This window comes from Adiantum capillus-veneris, chromosome 12, assembly GCF_014529385.1.
Source record: "Adiantum capillus-veneris isolate H3 chromosome 12, ASM1452938v2, whole genome shotgun sequence".
NCBI lineage: Eukaryota > Viridiplantae > Streptophyta > Polypodiopsida > Polypodiales > Pteridaceae > Adiantum > Adiantum capillus-veneris.
Window position 1 is genome coordinate 126792479 of NC_140942.1, and position 15242 is coordinate 126807720.

Consider the following 15242-nt stretch of genomic DNA (forward strand, 5'->3'; position numbering starts at 1 on the left):
GGAAAACCATTGAAGGACAAAGCAAGGAAGTTGTCTATGGATTCCTCTATCTTGACCGAAGTAGACTTTGCACGCTTTTCAAGCAATTCTTTGTACATGGCATACTAACAAGAGCATTTATCTAGCATTTCAATGAAAACCAAACGAAACATAAAACATTTGTGAGTCGGTTAGTGCACAGATGTGTACACTGTAGACTTCATTAAAGACCTAGCTAGAGCACTACGATATCTTCAAAAAAGAATCTCAGATAATGATCTTGAAATGACTCCCCAACAAGCAACTCATATTGAATAATTATAACACTGCACAGCACTTGCATTCATCAACGGTGAGCTTATGCTTGTTTAAGTGCACCCTGAAAATATAAATATAACAGCCCATCTATGCCTGCCCAAATTTAATCAATCCCCAACATTACCTTGAATTGATAAGGAAAAATGAACAATGTGCCACTGGCCCCATCGAAATTCATCAATATGACAGTCTAAACACAGGCCAAACACAGGCCTTAATATCTCACAAGAAGGTCAGATTTAATTAACTTGCCATTCCATGCCCTATCATTTCCTTCCATGTCAGTAGGAAGTTCCCTGCTAAAACCAACATAGAAAATAATTTCCTTAATAGCGATATCCATCTGAAGAATTAACTTCACGAACATTTGATGGTATCGAGAAAAGACCCACGTTGAAAAAATGCTCGTACAAAACATTAACACCTAAAGAAATGATATTTCATCCATACAGAATCCACACAACCTTTTATAAGTTAATCTTATTCCTGGAAGCCTAAGAGGCCAGGGTTTCTGCAAATAACTTTTGTCGCATAAATTGCCTTCGCTTGAGAAGAATGTGTGGCAGAGTAGCCAGCAGATTTGACATGCTGTAGAGCTAATCCCTTACAGCCCGAATAGTTCCTGCAAAAATTCAAGCCTCTAATTAGATGTGTTTGCAAAAGCTTTGAGCCAAGGAGCTTTGCAAGTATGGCAGTCTCTGAACCTGACATACAACCTCCAGCAAACAAACATGTGCACATAACCACAGACAAATAAGTACAGACTTCGAGTTACCTCTTAGCTAAAACTCTAGAGTGCACGAAGATAAGAAGACTACTTACTTCATTCAAACACATATGAGAAACTTACTCAAACCTTTAAACCAAGGCTGAAAAGACTTGGACTTCGAACTCTTAACAACAACACGAACATGAAACAAAAGAGCAATTTCTATATGAAGCTAAACTCAAAAGAAATTTTATAAAAATAAGGAACAGGTATGACATGGTCAACAACATACATAAAAACCATCTTCCAAACCTTGTGTGGACCTTAACTTCACTGTTTGTCCAGACACAACGTGAGACAGTGTCACAAAATGGATTGCTCAATAGAAACAAGCACATGGATGAATATAAGTACTCAAAAGCATTTTAGAGAAGCAATTGCTTTTTGCAAAAGCAAGTTGCTTTTCAAAAAAAGCGGATGCTTTTTCCATGGAGACTAGGCATTGCATAGCATCAATGTACAAGACCACATCCAGTTCCTGGGCCAATGAGCGAGAGCATATTGATTAGCTAACCTTTGACTAAGTTTTTACAGGCAAAGCCCCAAAACGTCAAAAGGCAGGTACACACTATATAAGCAAGCAATCTCTCCCTTGGGAGCACCAACACAAAATTCAAGTGATTTATGGTGATAACTCAAGATGAGTGCTCTATAATCACTTCCGGCAACACTTTTAGTACTTCAAAACACTGGAATAAAAGAGAGGGAAGACGACATGGCACGACGAAGTTCCAAGCCAAGCCACGTTGGCCCCAAAGATTGGCGCCCCTGTTGGTATTTCTTTATTATTAAATTGCAAGAGTACAACTCCCGTTGGGTCCAAATCTTCCAGCTCTGCATCCAGATGCCTTGAAGAGTGGCCCTAGGGGCACTTATAAAGAGTACAAGGGATGCTAAAAGCAAAGCCCCAAAAGCGTAAGTTCTAAAAGCATTTAAACTCAAAAGAAACTGGTCCAAAAAGCTAGGGCTAAAAACTCCGAATTTCAGCCAGCGCAATTTGTGAAAATCCGTACAAGCTGCCACATCATCACCAGCAGCACAAATCGCGAAAATTCCATACAGCAGTGTCACGTGAGTAGGGTCAGCGTGATTTACGAAAATCGGTTCCAAAGTTCAAGCTTTTGACTTTAGGGTTTTAGGCCCCTCTGGCCAGTGCTCCATAAGTGGTAGTGCCACCTCACGGACTTGTCACATACCCCTCTTAAAGAAGAGTACTCGTCCTCGATGACACCTGCAAATTAGCTATAGGACAGAAACTTCCTTCGATAGACACTAGCTCTAGGTATTCATGTACTAAGTCCACAAGAACGTACATTCACTGAACATGCAGTTCACAAATCACACACTAAGTTCACATTGAACACTATGTTTCAATTATTTAGTCTAGTCATCTCATCCGTCCAGAAGTCTTGATGCATCCATCCACAAGAACATGCATTCATTGAACATGCAGTTCACAAATCACACACTTAGTTCACATTGAACCAGTATATTTTTGCACAACTAGTTATGAATCCTCGACAAGGACGTTCACTGAATATGTTCAAAATTCGGTAGTAGATCCACAGTTATATTCGATATTCCTGATTGTTTTAAAGATGAATACTTCATTGATCGAGATTTTGCTGAAGTTTTTCGAGTGCTTTGAACAAACACTCCTACACAGGCAGAAATGAAGTTGGTTGCAGCGTATACAATAGAAGATTATTTGTTGTATTATGAGGACAGAATTTTCGTACCACATAATTTGCCTTTGAGAAAGATGATTATTCAAGAACATCATGAAGTACCTTATGCTGCTCATCCCGGCATCAACAAAACATACAAACTGTTGACAGTTGTTTATTATTGCCTCAAATGAAGCAAGACGTGGTGAACTTTGTCAAAGCTTGTCACTCTTGCCAAACTATGAAGGCGTCATGACAATTACCACAAGGATTGTTACAGCCTTTACCAATTCCAAATGAACGCTAGGAAGGCATCAGCATGGATTTCATTACAACGTTGCCTAAATCTTCAAAAGGCAATAATCAGATATCAGTGATAGTGGATCGATTTTCCAAAATGGCACATTTTATATCTTGCAGAATTACTGCTTCAGCACCAGATATTGCTTCATTATTTGTGCAACATATGTTTCAAATCCATGGATTGTCAAATCAATCATTTTAGATGAGATTCTCAGTTCACATGACATTTTTGGACTTCCTTATTCAAATCATTGGGAACGATTCTTTTATTCAGTTCAGCTTATCATCCACAGACTGATGGGCAAACTAAACGAGTGAATCAAACATTGGAGGAAATGTTACGACATTTCATACAGACTCGCCTTTATTCTTGAGAAGAATATTTGCCATTGGTAGAGTTTGCTTACAATAATTCCGTTCACTCAGCAATTGGCATGACTCCCTTTCAAGGACATACACCATTACTTCCTACAAACTTTGTGATATGACATAAGGTTGCTTTGACAGATCAGTTGGTAAATGAGATGCAAGACATTCTTATTCAAATCAAGGACAAATTGGGACATGTTAGACAGACTTATCAAAAGCAAGCAAATCAAGGTTGCATCTGTACGTACGTACGGAACCTATCCGTACGGTACAACCGTACGTATCGTATGGTTCAGTACGGTGGTAATTGGCGAATTTGGACAAAATTGCAGTAAATTGGAACGCAAGCCGTTTTGGGCTTTTGGGTGGTATGGAAACCTAATAGCCAAGGGTTACAAGTAGAAACTTATTGCAAGTAACGATTTCCAGATTCCAGAAAGCAAGTTTCTGCAAAGAACTTCACAGACAGTAGCACAGAGACTATGGGTTTTTTACATATGGTAGGTACCTATTACATACCCGAGAGGTGGTTCAGTACGGTATACGTTCCGTACGTACCTAAAACATGACGTACACTACGTATCTTTCCACCTGGAAGCAAATAAACATCGTCACCATACAGAGTTTCAAGAAGGAGACTTGGTGTTATTATATGTTGCTTCACATCGATATAAAACAATGCAGTCTGTCTTTCCTAAGTCACGGCCCAAATATTATGATTCTTTCAAGATTTTGAAGAAGTATTCTACAGTCAGTTTACAGACTTAAACTTCCACCAACATGGGGAAAGAATCATCCAACATTTCATATTTCTTGGTTAAACAAATATATTCCAGGAGATTCAATTATTCCAGGTTTTTCATCCTCTGTTCCAGAAATAGAAAAAGAACACTTGATTTTAGTTCCAAAACTTATTCTTGATGTTCGTCCAAAGGAGACAAGACGAAAGATTACTACAGAATTTCTAGTTAAGTGGATGGATCTTGATGAGTCGGACTCTACATGGCAAACAGATAAAGAGATGCAACAATACCCTCAGCTTCTACAAGAGTTCTTTGATAAACGAATGTTTAAAACTAACACACAAGGTTTTTGTCACGTGCACAATTAACCCTATGTGTACGTGGACAAGCTACTTCATGACAAGAGTTCAGTTCAGTTCACTTCAGTTAGCCTAGCTTAGGAAGTGTTCTGACACTTTTGTGAGTCTGTTTGCAAACCGTGCATGTCCAGATACTTAGAGTAGATGCATATCCTCTAGTTGCACACAGCATTATCATCAGATTACCATCAGGAGCATTTTTACAGTGCATAGACCTATTTTTCCTACTTTAGCCATTTTTCACTAATTATTTTTAAGTGACTTTTGTTGGGAAACTCGGTAGGGCAATTTTGACAAGCATGTATATAAGAAACCCTAGCGCTAGCACTTTCTGGCAGAAGAGGCAGCAGGGACCAGAAACCCCCCCCCCCCCAAGCAGCAAACCTAGCGTTTTCCAAGACAAAGCCCAGCGTTTTCTTCAAGTACAAATTCAGCCCAGCGTTTTGTAGATGCAACAGCCTGGCTACAGCAAACACATCAAATCACTAGCGTTTTTGCATCCAGCATGATTCAACCCTAGCGTTTTGCAGCAGCAGGCAACCTAGCGTTTTGCAGTTTCTCCGTGATAGGATCAGCAGATAGACCAGCGTTTTTAGTTTTCAGCATTCAGACACCGTGCTGCAGCCCCCAAACTTCGCAAATCTCACCTTCCCGCAGCAAATCCTCGCCGCACGGTTAGATCAGCCAAAGTTTGCCGATTCAGCCCGGATAACGCAGATTTCAGCATCTTCGTTTTTCAGCGCGTCGTCGTCACATCGTCATCACCGACATAGAGTCAGAATTCACCAGATAAAGATTTGCAGATTTCAGCCATTAGCGTTTTCAGATTTCAGCCCGTCTCGTCGTCGTCGTTGACATCGTAGGCAAGTCCATAGCATTGTAGAGATTTGTGCAATCAATAGTAGACCGCTCTCGCCATAGAGAGTGGGGCCTTCGGAGGAGGGTTTGACAACATTTTGGTGTCGTATTCTTCTCTCTCTATCTCTCAATCTCTCAGCACCTTCATTCACAGTGTTTATCCACTTTGTTTGTAATCACTAAAGGAACAGAAGGCTCTCCCTTCCGTAAGTAAAGGAACCTTGAGCACAATTCGGAGCACTCATCTTGAGCAAAGTTTAACATTCAAATCCGTGGCACCTTACATTGGTATCAGAGCTTTGACAGTGTTCTGTATCACTCAAGGAAAGAACCACAAGAATTTTTTTGCTTGTTGCGGTCGCACGTAACCCAAGTCCACTTGGGCGTGTTGATTCCTAATCGTGTTTTTGAAGAGTGACAGGAAACCCAAGAAAGAAGGGCTTGTCCAACCTCCCCTTGTTTCTCTTTTCACTCATTGAAAGCGGACCGTGCACTTAGCGGCCGGCCAATCGACGTGAGGTGGGAAAAAGCAACCTTGGTGTGAGCGCAAGGCCGCCAAGGGGTGCGCCCATGGGAAAGAGAAGAGCTCGGGTAAGAGAAGATCCTTCTCTTACACATATTGCAAGCTAAAGAAGAACCTCCAGAACTCAAGACCTCAAGAACCCAAGTTCCTCGTGAACTTAAGAACCGAAGACTTCAATGTATGGTCATTACCCGAAGCGGAATGGATACTTCGCATGGAGGTGATGAGCATGGCAGTGGCTAAGAAGAATTTTCCCCACCAGGAGGTTTTTTTGACTCTCCCCCTTCCCCATCTACGCCAAGGATTGCACCAAATCCTATGAAGGCTTTGGTCAAGTCGATGATGGACATGATGATACGACAAAATAGACAACAAGAAGTGTGGCACGAAGAAAGAATGGCAGCCATAGATCGTGAGCGCAAGCAAGTGCGCTTGGCGGCCGTAGAAAGAAACGCAGAATTGGATCACTAGCACAAAGAAAGAATAGCCGAATTGGATCGCGATCACAAAGAAAGATGGTTAGAGCGTGAAGCGCAAAGAGACCAACGCATGCAAGAGTTGGTCCTACTATTTTATAATGTGCAGGTGCAGATTGAAGAGAATCAGGAGAAGGAGACTCTCTCAGTCTTTTCTTCTCCAAAGCATGACACACATGATTTGCTTGATAATGATAAGCATGATGATTTGCATGATCAAGATGTGAGCATGATAATGATAAGCATGATGAATTACATGATAATGATAAGCATGATGAATTGCATGATAATGATAAGCATGATGAATTGCATGATAAAGATGTGATTGTTCACAAGGATGATGGTTTAGACAATACTTTGTCTAGTAAAGCTAACCTCATTGCACATTCGATCAATCACGAAGAATCGATCTTGGCTCTTGAGTCGAGGTCCAAAGAACCCCCACAGGAAGTATTATGTATTCGAATGATTAGTCAGCACGCATTGTTCGAGTGTTTCATTCGTGATGCTTTCTGTAACAGACTTGGACACTCCAAGTCAAGAATCAATCACGACAGCACCAAATAACCACTTCAAAACAGTTCACAGTTCACAATAGATTTGCACTCGCCCGGCGGCGTTCTGTGCCTAGAGATATTGGCCCCAAAGACTGGCGCCCCTTTCGGTATTTCTTTATGTATTAATCAGTTCAAAGTACAAGAGAGAGCAATTAGGGTTTCACTCTCAGACTCTGCATCCAGATGCTCTACAGAGTGGGATGCCAAAAGCAGAGCCCCAAAAGCTTCCAATTAAAAGCAAATTGTTTCTCTCACAAGCTCTCTCTCTCTCTCTCTCTCTCTCTCTCTCTCTCTCTCTCTCTCTCTCTCTCTCTCTCTCTCTCTCTCTCTCTAGGATTTTAACAAAGCAATGCTCAAAATTGCGTCGCTAGAATAAAGCAAAAGCTGCAGTTTTCAACGTCGTAATTTTCGTCGCAAATCTCGGAATATCCGTACTGCTGCCACGTGGCATTTCTGCCGCCCAAATTAGGGTTTCAGCCACATTTAGGGTTTCAGAAACAGTTGGGGTTAGGGTTTCCAGAATTAGGGTTTCTCGTAGAAATTAGGATTAGGGTTTTTGCTCTCGGTAGCCACGTCATCACTTTGTGACATACCCCCCTGTTGAAAGCATTGTAATCGCCCTCGATTACGCCTGCAAAACAGACAGAGACCATAAATCGTCTTAGCAGACACTGACTGTTAGTACCTACGTACTAGGAACACACATGTAGCACATGTACCAATCGACAATCACATCACACGACATCACAGGACATCACAGGACATTCAATCATTCATTCGGATCTTAGACCATGATTTATCGGCAATGTAGCTAGCAATCGCATCTAGATCCAATCGGAACTTCATCGATGTTCGATTGACTAACCCCTATTGCAACCATGTCTATTCGAGATCAATCAGACCAAAATGCTGCAGTCATTTCGTCTATCAGTTCTTGCACTTAAGAAAAGTCAAGAACAAATCAGTATCATAATCAGGAATTCCATTTCATTAAAGTCATGCAGTAGAATATTGTCAGCTTTCAGTATCCCTGAAGCTCAAAGAGACATCAAGGACTCTAGTATCTAAATCAAGGCATCTGTTGACAAAGGAGCGGAGCGACTCCCCTCTTGTGCATCCCACTGCACCAGATCTCCAGCCAAGCTGAATTCTGGGTTCCGTTTGGAATAGACTATGCTAAACCAAAAGCATCGAGGTAAAGTTTCACAATCTGAGGAGTAACTGCTAGGTCCTCCTCCTCCAACCACTTCGCATCCAATGCAGGATAGTTCTTGAACTTAACCAAGAACCTGGCCTTCGGACTTTACCTTTATTCTTCGTATCCTTATGTGCCAAAATCTGTTCAGGAACAAGGATCTCCTCGTTTTCTTCCACTTCAGGTTGCTCATCAGGCTCCCCATCATCAAGCACATCACCCTTAAAAGGTTTCAACAGACTCACATGGAATGCATTGTGAATTCTCCAAGTATCTGGCAGTTTCAATCGGAAGGAGACATCATTTATCTTTTTCAGTCATTTGGAAAGGTCCGTAGTATCGCATGCTAAGGTTTGGAAAAAGCCTCTCCTTTCCCTTTTTCTTTCGTAGGCGTGCCTTCTCAAAACGTAAGAGCACCCAATCATCCTCCTTCAATTTCAAATCGTGACGATGGCGATCCGCTGCCTTTTTTTGTCGTTCTTGAGACTTCTGCAAAGTCTCGCGAACCTTGGCAAAAGCCGTATCCAAATCTCGTGTATATTCATCCACTTCAAGGATCTTATCTTTTCGTGCTTAGGAAGGGTGGAACCTTCGTAGTACCCTCAACAATCTCAAATGGCGCCTTCCCCGTCGAAGAGTGTATCGTGTTATTGTAGGCAAATTCCACCAAAGGTAAGTACTTTTCCCATTGAGTCTTCTGATCTGAGATATATGACTTCAATAAATCTAGAACCACTGAATTTGCAATCTCAGATTGCCCATCAATCTGCGGGTGGAACGATGACGAGAACTGCAACCGCGTGCCAATGTTCTCCCAAATTGCCTTCCAAAACAAACTCGTGAATCTGGGGTCTCTATCGGAGACAATCGTCTCATGCATGCCATGTAATTGAAGATATGGGCCACAAACAGTCTCGCTAAGTGATCCGGCTTGACTGTTTTCTTCACTGGAATGAAATGAGCCTTTTTGCTAAATCTGTCAATGACAGTCCAGATACCATCGTGACCACTCTGTGTTCTCGGGAGATCAAAAATGAAATCCATCGCAATACTTTCCCAGGGGCGGGTGGGTATGGGTAAAGGCTGTAACAATCACTGTGCCGTATGCCTGTCAAACTTGACCTTCTGGCATACTAAGCAACTGCGCACAAACTCTTCCACATCCTTTTTGAGTCTCAGTCAAAATAAGTATCTCTCTACCCCCTTCATGGTGGAAGCAATGCCGCGGTGACATCCAGCTATTGTCTCCCCATCCCGTATCCGTGTGAAAATATCTGCAAAATCTGTATCTATGGCATACTGATCGAACATATCATCGAAGTTCTTATGATATATCGTGGAAATAGCCAGAACCAATGGCTTCCGAGACACAGCATCTGCCACCACATTCTTCTGTCTCTGCACATGGACAATCTGGAAGTGAAATTGTGATAAGATGTTCGCCTACCGCATCTGCTTTTCCGAAAGCTGCTTCTGTGACAAGAAGTAGCGCAAACTCTGATGGTCTGTAAAGACAGTAAAATCCGCCCCAAATAGGTAATGCCGCCACTGAGTAAGAGCATGGATAACCGCCAAAAGCTCTTTCTCATATATCTGTACTGTCATCTCCGGCCTAGAGAACAATCAGCTCTCGTAAACAATGACATGGCCTTCTTGCATCAAGACCGCACCCAGACTACAACCACAAGCATCACAATATACTTCAAATGACTTCTGCAAGTCCGGCAAAGTCAAAACTTGTCCCGTAGTCAATTTCTCTTTCAATGTCCGAAAGGCAGTAACCTCTGTGAATCCCCACGAGAAAGGGACTCCTTTCTGTGTCAAGACATGCAAAGGGGAAGCGACCTCTGCAAACTTTCGTATGAACCACCTGTAGTACAAACACAGTCCCAAGAAGCTTCTAACTTTATGGACAGTCGGGCCAATCACGTATAGTCTCTATCTTGGCTGGATTCATTTGCACTCCTGTTGTGCTGAGACAATGTGGCCCAAAAAGTGTATCTCTGGTAGAAAAATTTCGCTTTTCTTTGCATTAATCACTAACTTGTGATCTCGTAATGCCTAAAAGACCTAAAGCAGATGATCTCTGTGTTCTGCCTCATTCTTGGAGAAAACAATGATGTCGTCAAAGAAAGTGCCAACAGATAGCCTATACTCGCGAAAAATAATGTCCATCATCCGGTTAAATGTCGCAGGAGCATTGGTTAAGCCAAAAGGCATCACCAAAAACTCAAATAACCCAAAAGTAGTCCGAAAGGCTGTCCTGTAGACGTCTCCCGGTGCGATTCGAATCTGATGATATCCACTCTTCAAGTCAATCCTGCTAAAGCACGAGGATCCCTGTAACCTGTCGAGTATATCATCAATCCTAGGAATCGGAAATCTGTTCTTGATGGTGATTTTGTTGAGAGCTCTATAATCGATGCACATCCTCCAAGATCCGTCTTTCTTCAAAACCAACACTGGAGAGCAATACGGTGAAGTACTAGGCTGGACAAGACCTTTTTCCAAGAGGTCTTTCACTTAGTTCATAATCTCTTCCTTCTATGCTCGGCTCACATGGTAAGGTGGCCAGTTCGGTGGTGTGCTGCCAGGTATCAGATCAATGCTATGATCTTCAAGACGAGCAGGTGGTAACTCTCTTGGTAGGTCCTCTAAGAAGCAATCGGCGTGAGAGTGGAGAAAATCTTGGCGTTCTTTATCAAGTTTAGACATATTTGTCCTATCCTTATCGCTCAATTCTTTCATAAAGATCGAGTAAACAAACAGACTGAATTTCATTAATTTTGAAATGGCCAAAGCCGATACAATAGGGACAGACTCGCCCTTCAGTCAATATCAAGTACAATTGTTATGCCCTTTTCTGTCGTCAAAGTCGCTTTTCTCGCCCGATATTCGACCACGGCGTTGTTCTTGTGGTACCAGGGAATCCCTAAGAGAACATCACAACCCTCCAAAGGCATTATGAAGAAGTCCTCACGCCCTAAATAGCCCTCACAATGCAACCAAAGTTTGCCAATGACAGGTGTAATGGCTACGTCCCTGCCGAGTGCCACTAGCACTGCCTCCGCAAGTGGTTCCATCCGATCGAGAGTAATCTCGAGCCGCGCCGCCAATTCCGGTGAAATGAAGTTTGCCTTGGCTCCTCCATCAAAGAAAATCAGGGCCTCCTGATCTTTCACTTTGCCCCAAGCTCGGCAAAGTTCTGTACTCTCATCCATGGTGTCTAGATCGGTACCCACACAATCTGGAACCAGTCTTGTTTTCATCTTGCCTTTTCGTCCACGTTCCTCAGCTGCTCTCAAACTCTCAGGCCTGTCGTCGTCCTTATCATTCTGTTCTTTCTGTGCCTTTTTAGGGCACTTCGCAGAGATGTGTCCATGTTCCCCGCATCCAAAGCACTTCCCTTCCTTGATGAATCGAGCTCGCTCCTGAGGAGTAAGCTTGGGTCGTGCATCCTTTTTCTCTGGGTTGCTCTTTTTCTTTCTACTTTCATTCCAAGAAGTCTATTCGGCTCGTTGTGTCATGTTCTCATCTGTGGGGTAGGTCAGACTGCCAGAGTGAATGGCAAAGCCCCACTTCGCATGACTCATCAACTCCTGAATAGAAGCTGACTTCTGCTCCAAGCAGTGATCTCGGATCACTGTAGGTAGACACAAGGTGAACCGCTCAATCTGTTCTTTGAACGAGATCTTCTTGAATGAAGAGGCAGGTAGAAAAGAGCTCCAGAATCTCTCACGGTAAGCATCCACTGTATCCCTCTTGGTCATCCGAAGATGGTTCCAAGCAACTCGTATATCGCGTTCATACTCTTACGTCAACCAAGAAGAAATAAAAAGCTTTTTAAATTTCAACCATTTAATTGGCGCAGTCTTGTTTAAAAGAAGCCGGGACCACCAAGTACGAGTATTCCCCTTAAAGTAAGAGGCAGCTCTCCAAATCTTGGAATGCTCTGAATAGCGTCCTCCCGCAAAAGCAATGTCAAACTGCTATATAAAAGACAAAGCCTTCGAAGCATCTAAGTATCCTGAAAAAGTATCAAACTTGATCAAGTGGCCACCTTCCTTAAACTCTCGGACTTTCTTGCTTTTATCTTCGAGAAAGTCATACTGGTTGGCTTTGTAAAAATTCTTCTTGTTCGCATAAAAGTTTCCATCATCAGAATCTGAGCTGTCTGTAGACGAGTCCTTAGTAGAACTGTCAGTCTTTGGGCGAGATTTAGCCTTCTTTGCCTTTTTCTTGCCCTTTCCGAAGCTTTGTTTCTTGCTTCGCTTTTTACCTTTTCTGTCTTCTTCGCTCGAATCTGAAGAGCTAGAAGAATTGTCACAAGAAGAAGAAGATGAAGAAGAACCGGGTACTCCTTCAAATCGAACACGCTTCTTCTGTTTCTTTGCTTTGTCAAAAGTCGACTGACGACCCAAATATCCCGGGAAGTCCGTGCTTTTCTTCTGCTTTTTGTCGTGCTTTTTGGCTTTCATTTGCGCGTCAAAAAGCTGAGCAATCCGTGCATCAACCACCTCTTGTAATTCCTTCTCTAAATACTGTTTGTGATCAGAAGGTTTCTTGAGAGCGGGTTTCAGGGGTGATGTAGTGGTTGTCTGCTACGACGCATGCACTTCCTGAAAAGAAGTCTCGCTCATATATTTTGCCAATTTCGGATCCTTCGCAAAACTGAGCATCATCTTTGTTACATCGCCGATCAATTGCCGACGCTTCATCTCTCTTTGCTCCGCCTGAGTAGGCCCGAGGCGGGCCATACTCTCTGTCTAAATCTTCGTTGTGATCCCTGCCCGCATCTCCAGATGCAGAGGGAGTCAACTGATCCTTGCGTGAAGCCATAGGTGCCGCGGAAAAAAAAAAATTGGAGATCGGATTTCCCGTAGAAGAGAAATCGGACGTGCTCAGATACCACTGTAACAGACTTGGACACTCCCAAGTCAAGAATTAATCACGACGGCACCAAATAACCACTTCAAAACAATTCACGGATCACAATAGATTTGCACTGGCCCGACGGAGTTCCGTGCCTAGAGATATTGGCCCCAAAGACTCGCGCCCCTTTCGGTATTTCTTTATGTATTAAATCAATGTCAAAGTACAAAGAGCAATTAGGGTTTCACTCTCACACTCTGCATCCAAATGCTCTCAGAAGTGAGCCCTAAACCGTGAATATAAAGATTACAAGGGATGCCCAAAAGCAGAGCCCCAAAAGCTTAAAAATTAAAAGCAGATTCTCTCTCTCACTCAATGAGAACAACAATAAAGCAAGTTCTCTCTTTCTCTCAAAGCGTAGCCACGAAAAAAGCCCAAAAGCTAATTTGCGTCACTAGTGCTTTTTTCCCCAGCTTCCGTAATTTTCGGAAAAAGCCGTACACTGCTGCCACGTGGCACTGGCGCCAGAACTTAGGGTTTCATATCAATTAGGGTTTCAGCCAGCAGTTAGGGTTAGGGTTTTCGGAAATTAGGGTTTCTATAAAATTAGGGTTTTTGGCAAAAATTAGGGTTTGCAAGACTTTTATGGTTTTTGGCAGAATTTAGGGTTTCTACTGTCGGTAGCCACGTCATCACTTTGTGACACTGATGCTCTGATACCACTGTCACAAGGCGGGCACCACGTGCCAATAGAAAAGAACAGACTGAACACGCTTTTAGCACTTCAATAACAACCGAACTGAAAGAGAAAGAGAGAGAGAGAGAGAGAGAGAGACAACACGCGACACGGATTGGCGGAATTCCACCCCAAAGAGTATTGGCCCCAAACCTTGGCGCCCCTTTCGGTATTTCTTTAGTACAAGCCGGTACTCCAGGCTCTGCAACTTCACCAGGACGTATTCCAGAGAATGATCCCTAACCTCATAATTAAAGGACCTTGGGCTAAAAAGCAATTACAATGAAAAGCCTTCAAACTTAAAAGCATTTGGTCCAAAAGCAAAGCCAAAAAGCTGTCAGCATAAATCACGAAAATCCGTACAACTTGCCACGTCATCAGCCAACGCAATTTTCGGAAATCTCTCTGCTTCCCTTACGGTTAGGATTAGGATTTCTACAGTTTTAGGGTTCGGGTTTCCAGAATTAGGGTTTGCAGGTTTTAGGGTTAGGGTTTCTAGAATTAGGGTTTATAGGTTTTAGGGTTAGGGTTTCCAAAATTAGGGTTCAACAGTTAGGGCTTCTGGCAAAAATTAGGGTTAGGGTTTCTACTCTCGAGCAGCCACGTTATCACTTTCTTACACTTCTTGTGTTACTTGTTCTTCTTAGGGTTTAGGCCCCTCGGCCACATCTGTAAGTTGGCTCCATTCTTTAGGCTTTGACACGTCAGCAGTTTGTTACAGTGTCCCAAAAAGTGTATCTTTGGTAGGAAAAAATCACTTTTCTTTGCATTAATCACTAACTTGTGATCTCGTAATGCTTGAAAGACCTGAAGCAGATGATCTCTATGTTCTGCCTCATTCTTGGAGGAAACAATGATATCGTCGAAGAAAGTGCGAACAAATAGCCTGTACTCTCGAAAAATCATGTCCATCATCCGGTTAAATGTCGCGGGAGCATTGGTTAAGCCAGGCATCACCAAAAACTCAAATAACCCAAAAGTCGTCCGAAAAGCTGTCTTGTAGACGTCTCCCGACGCTATTCTCATTTGATGATATCCACTCTTCATATCAATCCTACTAAAGCACGAGGATCCCTATAATCTGTCGAGTATATCATCGATCCTAGGAATCGAAAATCTGTTCTTGATGGTGATTTTGTTGAGAGCTCTATAATCGATGCACATTCTCCAAGATCCATCTTTCTTCAAAATCAACAACACTGGAGAGTAATACGGTGAAGTACTAGGCTGGACAAGACCCTTTTCCAAAAGGTCTTTCACTTGGTTCATAATCTCTTCATTTTGTGCTCGGCTCACACGGTAAGGTGGCCGGTTCGGTGGTGTGCTTCCAGGTATCAGATCAATGGTATGATCTTCAGGCCCTCGAAAAAAAGCAATCGGCATGAGTGTGGAGAAAAATCTTGGCGTTCTTTTCTTAAGGTCAAAACATATTCGACCTTTATCCATCGTTCAAGTCTCTCCCAAAAGAATGAGTAAAGAAACTGAAGTTCATCAAGTACAATCTCTGAGCCCTTAATT

At 42.6% G+C, this 15242-nt stretch overlaps 1 protein-coding gene across 1 annotated transcript in view; it reads right to left on the minus strand.

Moving 5' to 3' along the window:
• Window positions 1–517: 517 nt before the first annotated feature.
• Window positions 518–15242, minus strand: part of LOC147446485 (excitatory amino acid transporter) — a 61801-nt gene continuing 47076 nt past the window's right edge. The window contains exon 3 of the mRNA XM_086525691.1: window positions 518–919. Coding sequence (XP_086381817.1) covers window positions 894–919 — 26 coding nt within the window. The 3' untranslated portion in view covers window positions 518–893. The remainder of the gene's footprint in view (window positions 920–15242) is intronic.